General features: G+C 38.9%; 2 protein-coding genes across 5 annotated transcripts; one reads left to right on the top strand and one right to left on the bottom strand.

Moving 5' to 3' along the window:
• Positions 1-827: 827 nt before the first annotated feature.
• Positions 828-5,968, bottom strand: crb3a (crumbs homolog 3a). Of its 4 annotated transcripts, none has more exons than XM_040040632.1 (5): positions 5,685-5,968; positions 5,053-5,146; positions 4,580-4,784; positions 1,756-1,802; positions 828-1,674 (listed from the first exon to the last, which is right to left on the bottom strand). In XM_040040632.1, exons 3-5 carry the CDS (start codon positions 4,719-4,721, stop codon positions 1,465-1,467), a joined length of 399 nt encoding a protein of 132 aa, XP_039896566.1. In that variant the 5' UTR covers positions 4,722-4,784; positions 5,053-5,146; positions 5,685-5,968; the 3' UTR covers positions 828-1,464. The 4 variants fall into 4 exon arrangements, with proteins under 4 accessions (XP_039896566.1, XP_039896586.1, XP_039896577.1 ...); XM_040040652.1 differs by having other exon boundaries at positions 5,059-5,146; XM_040040643.1 differs by lacking the exon at positions 5,685-5,968 and having other exon boundaries at positions 5,053-5,219.
• A 4,037-nt stretch (positions 5,969-10,005) lies between these two features.
• On the top strand, positions 10,006-14,367 carry asf1ba (anti-silencing function 1Ba histone chaperone). Its single transcript, XM_040040625.1, has 4 exons — positions 10,006-10,404; positions 11,011-11,126; positions 11,256-11,432; positions 13,608-14,367. Exons 1-4 carry the CDS (start codon positions 10,296-10,298, stop codon positions 13,797-13,799), a joined length of 594 nt encoding a protein of 197 aa, XP_039896559.1. The 5' UTR covers positions 10,006-10,295; the 3' UTR covers positions 13,800-14,367.
• The last annotated feature ends 463 nt before the right edge of the window (positions 14,368-14,830 follow it).

The following is a 14,830-nucleotide window of genomic DNA, read 5'->3' as shown; positions in this document are numbered from 1 at the left end:
CACGTGTCTCACTAGCTTTTTTTCCAGTCTTTGAAATCTAACCAACTTGATCTGCCTGTATGTGAGGAACCTTCTTTCCTCGCAGTGATAATGCTGACGTCACATGACTGCGTGTTTCCATGAGTCATTTACATGCAGAAGCCACTGAAAACCAGGACACGCATTTGTGTGGGGAATAAGACATAAAGACCTGCTAATTAAAAAAAATTTATGAAAAAAGTGACCCTGTGAATTTTCCTTGCATCATACAGTTAACAACTTTTTTACTGCAGGCTAACAACGAGTCGAGCATTTCAGTGCTTTTCTCATGTACACCGAGAGCCTGAACTTTACACTCTGTGGTTACTGAAAATGCTTATCTGCATAGCTATTTTATCATCAGCCTCTGTACACTAATACATACAATAGCTGTGGACTTGTTTGCATTTTTTCCAGAGCTGCTCAACCTTTTCAGGCATGTGCTATTTCCTTATTGTTATTTTTAGCCTTTTGCGTAACAGGACAGTGGACAGAAGAAGGAAAGACCTACAACATATAGATCGCCTGCTCTACCTACCCAGCTAAACCAGCACCCTATATCCTATTTTTACTGGGATTTTATACCTAAACACCGCTCCTGATCCACCTGGGGAGGACTCGTGAGACTTTAAATGCTTTGTAAAGTTTAATTACACAAATATTAAACAAATATTCAGTTATTTGACAAATGCATAAATAAACACGTGGTGACATTGTAAAACATCTCTACTTGATTACAGTCAATTATGTGCTATACATATGATCTGGTGAATTATTGATGGTCTGTCTTTAAATTAGTGTTGTTATTCAAAGAGATGTCAAGTGTAAACAGTTGCTTCTGATTTCTAGTTATAACCTGACTTCTTTTTTTTTTTTTAGTTCAGAGCAGCTTTGTAAAAAACTAGTTTTCACGAGGATAAGATCTTTTGATTAAACTCATAAATAGAAACTCTTTCCTTTTCAAATGCGATCGACTAAAAAAGCAAAAAGTTTGAGGTTAAAGGTCAGCAGATTTTGCATTGAAATTTTAGACAGAATCAAATCCAGCAAGTAATTAGGACTTAAGGCAGCTGGCAAAAAGAAGTGTCGCTAAACTAAAATCATTAGTGGCGATAAAATACTGTAGCTTTTTGTTTTTTTTTAAACTTGTGCAGAATAAACATTTAGACCTCTTTGAAATGTTCAGTTGTTCTTAAAAGTCAGAGAAAAATCCCTTTGGGCGCTTCTCTTCGGCTTACCAAGCAAGAACAATTCAGTGCTTGTTGAAATGGAGCGGCAAGAAAATGCATCATGTTGTACGGTTTCAAAGATCGCTCTTTGTCCTCTCTTAAACCTGGAGACAGTTTTCTCTCAGTGGTCAAGCCCCAATCTGAGAGCCTCGTCACACAGGAAGGCTGCCGTGCAAGTGTTTGCAGCCTGTGTCCTTACAAGGTGTTCCACAAAACCTCAAATGAGTCTTTCCTCCTTTGGTAATTTTAGTGCATCCGGTGCGGCAATGCTGCGCGCACCAGACTGCTCCTCAGCGCTGGGTCTGTACGTCCCTTCGGTCTGCCTCTTCTTTTTGACCACGCAGAACAACCAGACGAGAAAAGCCGAGACTATAGCCAGCACTCCCAAGGTGACTGTAGGGGCCACAATGGCTGCGATGTTGGGTCCCTGCAAACAGGATAATATAACACTTAAAGTCTAATTACATACCAAAGTTATTTACTGTTCTTGAAAATATTTGTCACTTACTGTAGTGTTATTAGATTGGGTGTCACTTGCACTTAAGGTCATATTCCCTGTGAAAGGAGCAGAAACATAATGAATGTTATATCAGTGGAACAGTATTTGTTCCCTTTCCAAAAAATGTTTTAACATATTTATTATGCTTCAAATCCTCAAACAATTTTCAATATTAGACACAAATAACCCAAGTAAATACAAAATGCAGTTTAAAAATTGTAATTTTATTGATTATAAAAGTTATCCAAACCTATCTAGCCCTGTGTACAGTAATGGCCCCCAAAACCTAATAACTGGCTGTGCCAGCCTTGGCAGCAATAACTGCAATCAAGTGTTTGCAGTAACTGGCACTGAGTCTTTCACATTGCCGTGGAGGAATTTTGGCTCACTCTTCTTTGCATTTTTTTTTTTTTTGATTCAGCCACATTGTAGGGTTTCTCATCAGGAACATCACTGTTCAAGGTCACGCCGAAGCATCTTAATCAGATTTAAGGCTGGACTTTGGCTAGGCTGCTCCAAAACCTTTATTTTGTTTTTGTTTTCTGGTTTTATTGAGTCATACAGATGTGAACCTGCTGCTGTGTTTTGGATCATTGTCCTGCTACATAACCCAAGTTGAGCTTCAGGACACAAACTGACGGTCGGATAGACTCCTTTGAGGTTTTTCCAGTAAAGAGTAAAATCAATGGATCCATCAATTAGATGCTGTTGAGGTCCTGAAGCAGCAAAGCAGGCCCAGACCATCACACTACCCTCACCATGTTTGACCATTGGTGATTTTTCCACTCAGCCCACAGAATATTTTTTCCAAAAGTCTTGGGGATCAACAAAATGTTTTATTGACAAATGTGAGACTTTGTGTTCTTTTCGGTCAGCAGTGGATTATCATCTTGGAACTCTCCCATGGATCCCATTTTTGTCTTTCTTATTGTTGAATCATGAACTCTGACCTTAACAGAGGCAAGAGAGGCCTGCAGTTCTTTAGATGTTGTTCTGGGTTAATCTGCGAGCTCGCGGGTCAGTTGTCAATGTGGTCTTAGAGTAATTTTTGTAGGCCAACCACTCCTCTTCCAAGTTTTCACCATTTTTGAGTAATGGCTGTAAACTCAGTCCCCCCCAACCCCCCACCCCCAAGAAAAAAAAGTGGTTAATCACAGTTAATTCATGAGTTAAAAATATTTCTTAACATAGAGCCATGTAGGTTTGTACAGCTTTTTTCTCTTAATAAATGAAATCATCATTTAAAAACTGCATTTTGTATGTAAACTGATGTATATAATTAAAATGTGTTTAAATATTATGGGGCTCTCTGTATTTAGATAAGATCTTTTATTTTAATTGGCGAATGCATTTAAACTTTCAGAGTAACCACTTACAAGCACGTGTGAATGTGCACTCATAACATTTAAAGTAATGAGTCTGTTTCCTGGCAAATGGGGGAGACTTTTGAAAGTTCCAGTCTTTGCAAAGAAGTATAATACTTTTTTTTTTTTTAAAAAAGCTACTCATGTAACTCTCAGTGAGAATGAAGAATAATTTTCACATGTAACCAAAGTGTTTGACACATTCATATGCAGATGAATGCAGGAATGTGAAAGGATCTTGAAAAGCTGGCTTCTTAGTAAAGTGCAAAAATGTTTATGAACCACGACAGAGACATGAGTGCCAAAAATAATGTCCAAAAGAGGAAAAGTGTATCGCTTCTACATGTTATCATGATTGTATCTACCCTTATACATACATGCGTAATGAAAAGCACATAAGAGGAAGTACCACAGTAAAGCAGAAGTTCATTTCAACCTCGTCCACTTTCTAAGCACCTGACACTTGTAAGCATTCCAGTATCGCTACCAGCCATTTCATCCGTGAGCAGCCATGTGATTACTCAGTTACATCATAAAGCCCCACTGGAGCTTCTTGACCAGAGCGAATAGGGAGGAGGAGAAGCTCAGGAATGCACGGTATACCACAGCCATAATTAGCTGAGTCAAACAGCACACTAGTTTGAAATGTGAGAAAAAAACCCAACTCAAATCTATTTGTTTCTTTGTGTTTCTTTGTGTGTGTGTGTTCATCATTCAAAGAATCGTGTTAATGAGAAAGTTTTGTTTTGGAAACTTAAGCCCTCCCCACAGTTTCTGAGTCAATCATTTGCTTGGGTAAATAGTAAACTTGCCAAGGACAAAGGTACAACTTGATAACAAACGTTACAGACGGGGGCAGCCATGTTCACAACTTAAAGTAGGATTCAAACTGACAAATGCAACAGTTTCGCACAGCAGTGGGACAGGGGTCTGTGTCTTACTGTGTAGCATCACCTTCATTTACCAGTTAAAATGTCTGGGAACTGAGGAGAACAATTGAAATCACATTTCCTCTCATTCTTGTTTGATAGGAGATTTCAGTTGCTCAACAGTCCCCCACCCCAATGTAACTATACCCATCAGATATACTGTGTTTTGTACTGCACTTACAGTACAAAACACCTCTCCTTTTTAGCTGTAATGACTCTGCGAGATGTTCAGTATCGTGTGAAAATCTAGTTCAAATGATTTTTAAATCATGACATTAGTTTACACGGCACCGCAACATCTTTAAAATTGCTTTTTTGTATATTACTCCCACTCAATGGGGAGCTTGTTTCTATAAATTCTTATCTTAGTCTTATGTTATTAGGCAGTGCTGACATGTTTCACAGTTTCTTAGCAAAGCTTCCTAAGTTTTTTATGTGTCATCACAGGATGCAATAGGTTTTTTATGTGTGCGTGTGCACAGGTGTGGTCAAAAGGCTGGCTTATTTGTATGGGAGTGCTGAGGAAGGCTTCCAACTCACCCCACACAGGATTACTGCTCAGCACCAGCAGTAAAACACTCCCAACCACAGCTCCAGGTATGGTCAGCACATCCAGGCACGCTGCCATCTCTACCCGTGACCAGCAGGGCCAAATGGGGGCAGACTGGTACAGTCGGGGCATCAGCTTGGGTCCATTTCATTCACAGACAGCCGCCGTGAGGATTTACTGCCTCCATTTGAACAGCTAAAGACACACAACTATCAGGAGTGCAAACGCAAATATCCTCTCCAGTTCACTCAGACACTGATAGACTGTTTTAATCTCAAGCTGAGTCAGGCAGAGAAAACCACAACTACTGAGTCACATTCAGCCTGATGTTGAATCACCTCTAAACCTGCGCAATAATATTTTTACTGGCCTAACAGAAGAACACAGCTCTAACACCTCCTAAAAACATCATTACACTATCAAATGACAATATGCTGTAACGTGATTCTTTTCAAAGACTTACACACACCCTTCATCCGACTGCTTCCAGATGGTCGAGGCAAAACGAGGAACATCGAACAGGTTGATTCTTTACGCGTCAACTGCTTCCGCCTCACCTTGTCAAAAATGAAACCGCAACACATATGAGTCGGGTGAAAAGTACAGGTAACATCCTCAGCCGACTTCTATCAGAACAAGCCTACCTGAAGTACCCGAGACTACATCCTCGGCTGTCCTATGAGTTGGTCTTTCATCTAAAGCTCTTTTTTTCCCCTCGTCTACTCCTCACTTCGCCATTGGTCACGTGGTTGAGTTTCGAGTTACAATACCTGAGCACAGTTATCTACCTGCAGCGGGGCGAACAGAACCTCCTTTGTGCGTACAAAGTAGAATAAAATGCGCACTTTGCTAAAGCAGAGCAGCGCCGATCTATCCTGTTTCCATCAGGAAAAAAATAAAAGATAAAAAAATCAGACCTTAAAGCTTTTAATCACCTTTATGCAATAATATTTATATTCTGAAATTCCTTCCAAAGTTCATTCAGTTTCTAAAAAATTAACGATAATTATAATAATAACAAGATGCCAGGTTTGCCTTATTTGCTCCAATCTGCACAACTTTAGCCGTAGTTTTTACTCCCTGTGAAGCTCTTACCTACAGCAGCAACCTGCTGATGGCGTTGCATGAAACAGCGCCTCCGTCAGGTTTCACGGTTCCCGTCAGGAGAAAGGATATCGACATTCCTGAAATATTTTAAGGATGAATTTGGAGGCCAGCTGGTCCAGTGGGCTCTAATCCTCTCCTAATCTCTCCTTTCAGACTAAGAGGGGCACAGAAAATGTAGTCTGCTTCGGGCCTAATCTGTGCTAGTCAGAGTTTCGTGTGGACACTCTGTAAGAGCACTGAAGCGTTTTCTGAAAAGCACAGACCTGCTGTGGAAAATTACTCTTATAGTACAGCAGTGAGTCACATTGAGGAGGTGCCCCTTGCTATTTTGTATGTAGCCTAATATCTGCAACAGTGTTTCAGTAATATAACGTTCAGTAACCACAGTTTGTCATGTGATTCAGAGTGTTTTATCTATTAAAGAAAGGACAGATAAGGCATGAGAAAGTTAACTACTGGCATAACCCTGTCTATTCATGCACATACACTCACTGGGCACTTTATTAGGTACACTTTCCTAGTACAGGATTGGGCCCCCTTAATTCTTTGTGGCACTGAGTCACAAACCCACCTCATCCCAGTGGTCTATTGAGATATTGAGATCTGTTGAATCTGTAGACGGCATTCCTGTACAGTGAACTCATTATCATGTTCCAGCAACCAGTTTGAGATGATCTGCACTTGGGAACATGGCATGTTTTCCTGCTGGCATGTTACGTCCCCATGAAGGAATTCTTCGAGTTGCAAGTGTGGTGGCCGGTAACAAATGGGTCCAGAACAGAATGAAAAGGAAAGCAGACAGAGGTGTTTAGCATATAATATGGTTTTATTGCAAATAATCTTAACACAAAGAGTCAGCAACGCCGCTGTATCAATAAGGCCAAAAAGAAAAGAAGAGGTCAAAAACAACAAAGGAAACAACTAAAAAAAAAACCCAAAAAACTCCACAACACAAAGAGGCACTTCCCACTTCTCACTCAACTGAACTCCTCACCACGGTGAGACATTTCCAAGGCCTATAGGCCCATCTACTCACTCAACTTAAAACCACGGGTAGGACAAACACGCATTGGGACTTTTCCAACATCTAAAAAGACAATGTAGAGCCATAGGGAAAAACCACTTGCATCACACAGTTCTTCCCCAGCCTATATAATCTATATAATAAAGAGGTGATTGCTGACTGGGTCCAGGTGCCAAACGGGTTAATGAACAGCAGGTGCGTCGTGGCAAGAGGGCGGAGTGAAAAAGAGACAGAAGGGTGGGAGGAACAAAAGAGGAGGAGGCGGAGAGAGAAGACCACACCCACACAAGGGAAATTTCAAGAAGAGGCCCTGCTAGGGCCCTAACAAGGGTCATAAAGGGATCCATCCCTTTATGACCCTGAGTGAATCACAGTCTCAGCAAGTAACAGGTGGCTATTTGAGTGACTGTTCCCATCAGCTAGAAACAGACTGGCTGTTCTCCTCTGACCTCTGGTAACAACTAGGCATTTTATCCCTGAGACTCAGCTTGAGATTAAAGAAGACTCTCCTCATTCAATAGTTTCTGTTTTGGAGACCATTCTCTGTAAACTCTAGAGGTGGTTGGGCAGAAAAATCCCAGCATATCAACAGTTTTTGAAACTCTCAGAAGCTGGCAGCAAGGCTTGCCATGTTCAAAGTCAAATGCACTGAGCTAACTGACTGATTAGATTATTTGCGTTAACAATTTGGTTGGACATTAGGCTGATTGCAGACCAGATATGGCGGTAGAAGAAACATTAAGAACAAATAGCTCTTCTGGTGTCTTGTTTTCTACTTATTTAGTAGTGACCACTAAAGGGTGCAACAAGCACCTTTTTGTGTGTGTGTGTTTGTTGTCCAATAAATGAGCATTACGTGTAAAACAGTATATTTTTATTGGAGTCACTGTTATATATTTCACTGTTAGTTTTATCAGGAAGTTCATTTTACTAAAGAAAGCTTCTGTAAGCAAGTTCGTTAGGCTAATAGCCTATAGTTTATGTAAGCTGCTATAAATACCTACAGTGACAGCCCAGTAATAAATAACATATATAATAAAACTGCAAGAGAGAAGCAATTCAATGATGATTTTAAAAGGCACACTGTTTTTAGAGCAACGTATTTGATTTAACATCTGTTTAAATGTTGCACTTGGCCATGTTTTCTGGGCTGGAATCAGTGTTGGTGAAACTGCTGCGAAGACATGAAACTGCCGTGTACTGGAAGTTAATACGCTATAGCAGAATGTAAAAATGTCAAGGAGATTTATATATTTATCTGACTTGTTATCAGCGCTCAGTTCAAAAACCTGCATGTCTGATAGTGTGGAGGTTCATTCATGCCACTGGAATTGGAAGCTTACACATGCAGAAAGGTATACAGAGGTTTTAGAGCAACATATACTCCCATGCAGGCAATGTCTTTATTATTTCAATCTATATTAATGTGCACCCTTATGTCTATATATATCTCTACCATATTTCAAGAAGATAAATCTTGAAATATTAAAATAAAACCCTAGTTTTGAAAAAGTCAGGACGTTGTGTAAAATGTAAAGAAAAAAAAGCATGCAATGATGTGTATTTTATTCACAGCAGAACATAAAACATATCACGTGCAATGTACCATTTTAAGAAAAATGTTAACTTATTTTGACTTTAATCGCAACAACACCTCTCACACAAGTTGGGAAGGGGACAACAAAAAAGCTAATTATGTTAACTGTCAACAGGTCAGGAACATGTCTGGGTATAAAAAGTTTCACGGAAGTAAAGATGGGCAGATGGTTTAACCATCTGCAAAAAATCAAAAAACAATAATTGAACAATGTCAGAATAATGTTCCTCAATGTCAAATCCTAAAGGCTTGGAATATCTCACCACCTGCGGTACATAACATCATCAGAAGAGTCTGAGAATCTAGAGAAATCTCTGAAAAAAACAGAAAAACTCTAATGTTTGTGCCCTCGGGTGTCACTATATTAAAATGTTTCTATCAGGCATGTTGCTATCATGGAAGTCACTGAATGGCCTCAGGAACACTTCAACATGGTATGGCCATGACCACAGTTTACCATCCAGAAATGAAGGTTAAAGCTCTATCATGGAAAAAAGACGCCACATGTGAACAAGATCCAGAAATATTTCTCTGGGTCAAAGGTCATGGAAATGGACAGACGCAAAACAAAACAAAACAAAAACAATCCAAACACAAAACCCCAAATTGAACTACAAAGAGTACAAAGAAGACTCAGGACTGCTGAACATTCGTCTCCCCAAATTCTAGCAGCTGGTCTTCTCAGTTTCCAGATGTTTATGGACTGCTGTTAAAATAAGGGGTTTGCTGCATATGGGTAAACATGGCCCTGTACCACTTCTTTTGAGAAATATTGCTGCTATCAAACTCAAAATGAGCTAATATATTTCTTAAAATGCTACATTTTCTCAATTTAAGTATTTGCAATTGCATTCTGTTTTTATCCTTTTCAGGATTGGGGTTGCAAGCTGGAAAAAAAGTTGCATGCCAGCAAAAATGTCAGTGAATTTTGTTTTATTAAAAAAATTAAATATTTTGTATGGGCTAAGTGGGAGTATTAGAGCATTGCTTTGTGGCATTCTAAAATTCTGCATGCAACAGCTTATTTAAAATGTGTGAATATATAGTATATAGTTCTGACTTCTGACTACACCTCACATATTCAAGTTTTACGAGTTCAGATTCAAAGCTTAAAAATTAGAGCTAGATTTCATGTTTTTCACCAGTGAACTGAAGACCCTGCTTCTCTGTAGCTATAAACCTGTCCTTAAAAGAATCTACCTGGGGATAGAGATTGCAATGAATGCCATGTCTTTTTGTAAACAAATTTAGATTTTCTCTGCATTCAAAGGGGTTTCAAACATAACACTTTAATCACTATGCTGGTACCTGGTATAGGTGCAGATGAAACCCTGCAAAATGTACTTAATCTGTTAGTTTAATGGCACGAACTCACTACTCCTCAATCCTGGGTGTGACTCCATAAAGTTTAGATACTTTAGATAATTTCATCACCTCCCTGCCCAAGCATTTATGATGAACTGCAGTCATTAACAGCACCAATAAAATGCCTCAGGCACTGAGTTGGTACATCAGAGCTTGAGGCCACGTTACAGAAATACTTCCAGCCTGATTTACTTTGTTTGTGGTTGAAATAATTACAACAATAATCAATCTGTAGCTTGTTTATTGTGGGTTCGGGCTTTGGTAGTTGTGCAACTAGGGGTCAGTAGAGGCACTTTTCCTTCCTTTTGATCGAGGCCACCCTTTTCCTCTGTTTCCATCATACGCGTGTACAGCTTGCCGTAGACGCGCTGAAACCTGGGTAATACAGTCAAAGCGGCGGGAGAGCGGCAATTTATTCCCAGATTTATGAGCAATTGAATGATAGAAATATTGTTTTGGTGAGTAGTGTGAGCCTAGTCCTATAAGTAAGGCCTGCGTTTCGTGAAAGCACAGGTGTGTGATCCATAATAATTGTGGTAACCGCTTGTGTTGCGAGAGTGTTGCTTTTTAAGGTTTCCCCGGGAAACTGCCCCTTCTTAACGCTCCAGAAAATATGGCGAAGGTACAGGTGTTGAATGTGGCTGTCCTAGACAACCCGAGTCCTTTCGGAAACCCCTTTCAGTTTGAAATAACCTTTGAGTGTATGGAGGACCTTGCTGAAGGTTGGTACCATTGCATAACAGCTGTCATTATCGCTTGTGTGAAGCTACAACATAAGTCTGCTAACAGCTACACAGTATTAGCTGTAGTAGCTAACTACTTTTTGTTGAAGTGTAAAGGGTAACGTTGCTTAAAGATAACATTAAAGTTGCATAATAGCATGGCTTAAAGCCATAACAAGGAGAGTGGACGCTTCTCGCACGTCCTGTGGTACTTATGAATATGGTAAAGCAATATTATTATTTCCATTAAGGGATAAAAAAACAAGTTCAGTGCTAATTAGCCAACGTTTTAATGTTTGTGCGTAAAAATGTAAACAAAATATAGCTCTATTCAAGGATGGAAATCTAAAATGTTGTTTTGTTTTTTTGCATTTGTTTGTGTAACTTTATGTGGACAGATTCTTTGTACGAGCACACAACCAAACTGAATTAATAAAGCTTTTGAAATATTAAAAACCATTGTGCACATTAACCTACATGTTTACATCTGTTCATCAGCTGATCAGTTCTTTGCTTAACAGGCTCATTTTTTGACAAAAAAATAATGTTTTTGTCACATCATATTTTTCTAATGAAGCACTCTATTGTAATATTTCCTGTTTATAGACCTGGAGTGGAAGATCATCTATGTCGGCTCAGCAGAGAGTGAAGAGTACGACCAAATCCTCGACTCGGTGCTGGTTGGCCCAGTACCTGCTGGGAGACACATGTTTGTGTTTCAGGTATAATTAATTGACACTCAGAAAAAGTAGGCACTATTTGTGACTAATCTGACCAAATCACAACAGCAGTGGAGCTCCACATATATTAATAGCTTTTTGTTGTTGTTTGTTTGCTTGCTTGTTTATCAGGCAGATGCCCCAAACACTGGATTGATTCCTGAAAGCGATGCAGTTGGTGTTACAGTAGTGCTCATTACCTGCACATACCGCAGCCAAGAGTTCATTCGCATTGGTTACTATGTGAACAACGAATACACAGACCCAGAGCTGCGTGAAAATCCTCCAATCAAGCCAGACTACACACAGGTTAGGATCATGACTGATTTCTGAGATGCAATGCTACCACGACTGCCTATTTTGAATGTTATTGGTGTAAATTACACCGTAAAGGCCTATTTCCACTGAACATTTATAATTGCAGTCAAATTAAAAACCACCACAGGTTATTTGGCTATTTGAAGTAGACCTAAGTACCCTGAGAATCTAAAATTAGTCTCTTTTGGAAATAAATCTGAATTTCACTGGCCTGTTAGGTTGACAGTTGAAAATTTTGATGAGAAATGCATCACTCGTTGTGACGCATGCACTGGAGGCAGACCATCGCTCAGTTATATTGAAGTCTTTTGGTACCACTCAGAAATTACAACATTTTTTGTTGTAATTGAAAGAAGAAAAACACAAAAATGACTAGTTCTTCAGATGTTATTAAATGAAAATTCACTATTAATTATTGAATTTCCAAAAATGGAAACTATTTCATAATTATTGCAGAGGTAATGTGCCAATGTTTACAAGAAGCATACTACAGCAGTACTGATTTCATTTTGGCGTTTTCACCTGCTCTTGTGTCAATCACAGATGTTTATTTTATACACAGAAAATGTTTAACATCTACATAGATATTTTGGATAATGCTCAAGTCAGTGGAGAGTGACTTTTTACACAAACTGGACTTTCATTACTTCAAATAGGTAGGCTTTGGTGTACTTTGTAAAGGCTGGCCTCATTTAACCTTTATTTTCTAAACCTGAATCGCATTTTGAATAAGATTTTGCTGATTCTTTGTTACAATTATTTCCTCCATTTCCTGAAATATTTACTGTGCTGCAAAAACGATCCTAAAGGAGATTTTTTTTTTCCACACCCATTTTTAATAGTGTTTTGTTCATTACAAAATACTGCTACAGACATATCTTTGCTACCATAAAGCTCAATATGAATATGTCCACAGCAGTTGTTTCCAAAACAAGTGTGGCGTTTCTTTACATAAGTCAAATACTGACTTGTATGGCAAGTTTGCAGGTAAGGTTTCTTTTGATGAGTCTTCCATGTAGGACCAGTCTGGACTACATTTCCAGCTCATTTGCACTCATTTAATGGTTATCTTTTCCCTTCCTGCCCAAGAGATGTCTAGTTTTTGGAGATCCTTACAGGACTAACTACACTTCCTGTGAAGCAAGTGACAGTGTTTTAACATTTTAAAAGAACACTATCTACTTTGAGTGACTCAAAATTGAACCATCTCATTTGCCAAAGAAGACTTGTTGTTGTTCTACATTAGCTTAGTGCAAGAGTTACATTGTATTTGCAGATAACTTCAATGGGATTTTATTGTAAAAATCAACCCTACTTTTTTTTAATGCAGAAATTAATCAAATATCAAATTGAAAATGAAATATATGATACGCTTTGCAACTATTACCATACATATGGAGCAGCATGGTGCACTACTGGAGCCCTGAAGTTGAAGCCTTTAATTCAGCAAAGCTTGCACTTTGGAACAAAAAGCGTTGTGAAAGTTCGATTATGACATTCCTTCAGTGGCTTATTCCTTCAGTAATAAGCCACTGTGAGATTTGTGGTCATAGCAAAGGGTTTTGATTGAAGGTGTCAAATTCTTAAGGTGGCTGACATCTGTGATTAAAACCTTTCACTTACAAATGCAAAAAAAATATCTAAACAGCTTACTCCGATTAGAGTTGCAAAGTTCTTGTTTCCTGTGGGAGTTTATGTGATTAGCTATTGTGAAGAAAAGAAAATACCACACTGTGCCTTTGTACTACTGGGTTCACTCTTTCCTGCCCTGAGTCTAGAGAGCACATGGAGTCAGATGCATTTACACCAGCAGCGTGCCTGTTTTGATGTTGGAGCTAACAGAAAATCAATTAGTAGTCAGGGTAAATGGTAAAGACTTTCAAATGCTGCCAGATACAGTTGTTTTGTTTTTTTTAAATGTTCATGTACACTTCTAATATCACACTTGGTCTTAAATGTTACACTAGTGTACACTAGTATAATGAACATTAATTAATGTCATATTAATGTTATTTACACTGACATGCAGAAATAATACAAATACACGATGAAGATGAAATAAAACTGCCTTAAATTGTGGTCCAAATGATTCTATTAAAGATGCTGTGTTAGGTATTCCTAAAGAACTTGTGCAAAGAATTTATTTTTATGTTTTTCCTTTTTCAGCTGCAGAGAAATATTCTAGCTTCAAACCCACGTGTCACCAGATTCCATATAAACTGGGAAGGCTGCGCAGAGCGAATGGAAGACTCTGAAAATGTGGATCCTTCTTCAAACTCCATGCTCCCGCCATCCTGTCTCCCTGGCAAGGCCCCACCTTTGGGTGTACTCCCAGATAACTCTATGGACTGCTTATAAAGATGGCCCCTGCCCTAAAAAGGTGACGATTCACAGCCCGAAACCTTACTTTTGAACAATGCCTATGGACATTCAAGTGGGAATAAAGGATGTGTACACATCCCTGCCTTATAGCTGCCCTTTATTTTCCCGAGACTTCTCAAACATGAGTTCTCACCCTGGGTTTCAAACAAGCATTTGTTCCAAGGAAGATTATGAGTGTCTGACTGGAATGAGTGTTATTTATAGTTGGATAGTTCTTTCCAGTGTTGAAAGCAATATTGCAGGAAACCTCAAATATGAAGCGATAAAACGGAACTGAAACGTAACAAAGCTGTTGAATGATCCACCTTACTTCCTTTCTTGGTGCACAATGGACTTGTACCTGTTTATGAAGATTTCAGCACTGAAGCAATAGGCAATTAAATTGCAGTTTGATAATCTGCCATTATATTTGTGTTCACAGTGCACTTACACTTACTTTTCCCATTTGACTGTGGAGTTTTGTATGGCTTATATCGCTTCATGGTTTTTTCCTCCTTTTATTTTGTAATTTTGTGTTCCAAATAAAAGAACGGTGATTTTGTTATATCTGTATGAGTGGGTTTCTAATAATTACTTGGATTCGATCTCCACTTGTTAGATATAGGTAACAAGTGCTAGGTTTATAAGTATATTCCACACCTGTACTTTTATCATATTGCAAGCGCAGTATCACAAATACAAGTGTGAGTATCCCCTCATATTTTCACATTTTACTAAAAATAGTATGTATTAACGTCACACCCAATCACAGATTGCTATGGTAAAGGGGGTGGCTAGGCCACAGAAACGAAAAACATTGCACTGCAAATATGAGGATTATTGCAAAAGCATCTGATTTGCTTTCGCTACAATAATCTCTCAGATAAATAAAGAAAAGCTGTTAATTTGCAGTCAAAATCGAAAGACGCGGTAACTGTTATTGGCATTTTAGCTACTGGCAAGTCCGGGAGGCGGGACGAAGTCGCTTGACAGTCGAATCGCATGAATGCAATGATTCAATGTGTAGA

The sequence above is a fragment of the Simochromis diagramma genome, unplaced genomic scaffold, assembly GCF_900408965.1.
Source record: "Simochromis diagramma unplaced genomic scaffold, fSimDia1.1 OVJJ01000321.1, whole genome shotgun sequence".
NCBI classification, from domain to species: Eukaryota; Metazoa; Chordata; class Actinopteri; order Cichliformes; family Cichlidae; genus Simochromis; species Simochromis diagramma.
The sequence above is the reverse complement of the archived record's forward strand: the minus strand, read 5'-3'. Positions and strand labels throughout refer to the sequence as shown.

Excerpts from the sequence above, each read along its gene's own strand:
- crb3a (XM_040040632.1), bottom strand. The coding sequence starts at position 4,721 with ATGCCCCGACTGTACCAGTCTGCCCCCATTTGGCCCTGCTGGTCACGG. Across the intron at positions 1,803-4,579 it reads GAGCAGTAATCCTGTGTGGG|GGAATATGACCTTAAGTGCA; the intron begins GTGAGTTGGAAG and ends CTCCTTTCACAG. Across the intron at positions 1,675-1,755 it reads CCCAATCTAATAACACTACA|GGACCCAACATCGCAGCCAT; the intron begins GTAAGTGACAAA and ends TCCTGTTTGCAG.
- asf1ba (XM_040040625.1), top strand. The coding sequence starts at position 10,296 with ATGGCGAAGGTACAGGTGTTGAATGTGGCTGTCCTAGACAACCCGAGT. Across the intron at positions 11,127-11,255 it reads GACACATGTTTGTGTTTCAG|GCAGATGCCCCAAACACTGG; the intron begins GTATAATTAATT and ends CTTGTTTATCAG. Across the intron at positions 11,433-13,607 it reads TCAAGCCAGACTACACACAG|CTGCAGAGAAATATTCTAGC; the intron begins GTTAGGATCATG and ends TTCCTTTTTCAG.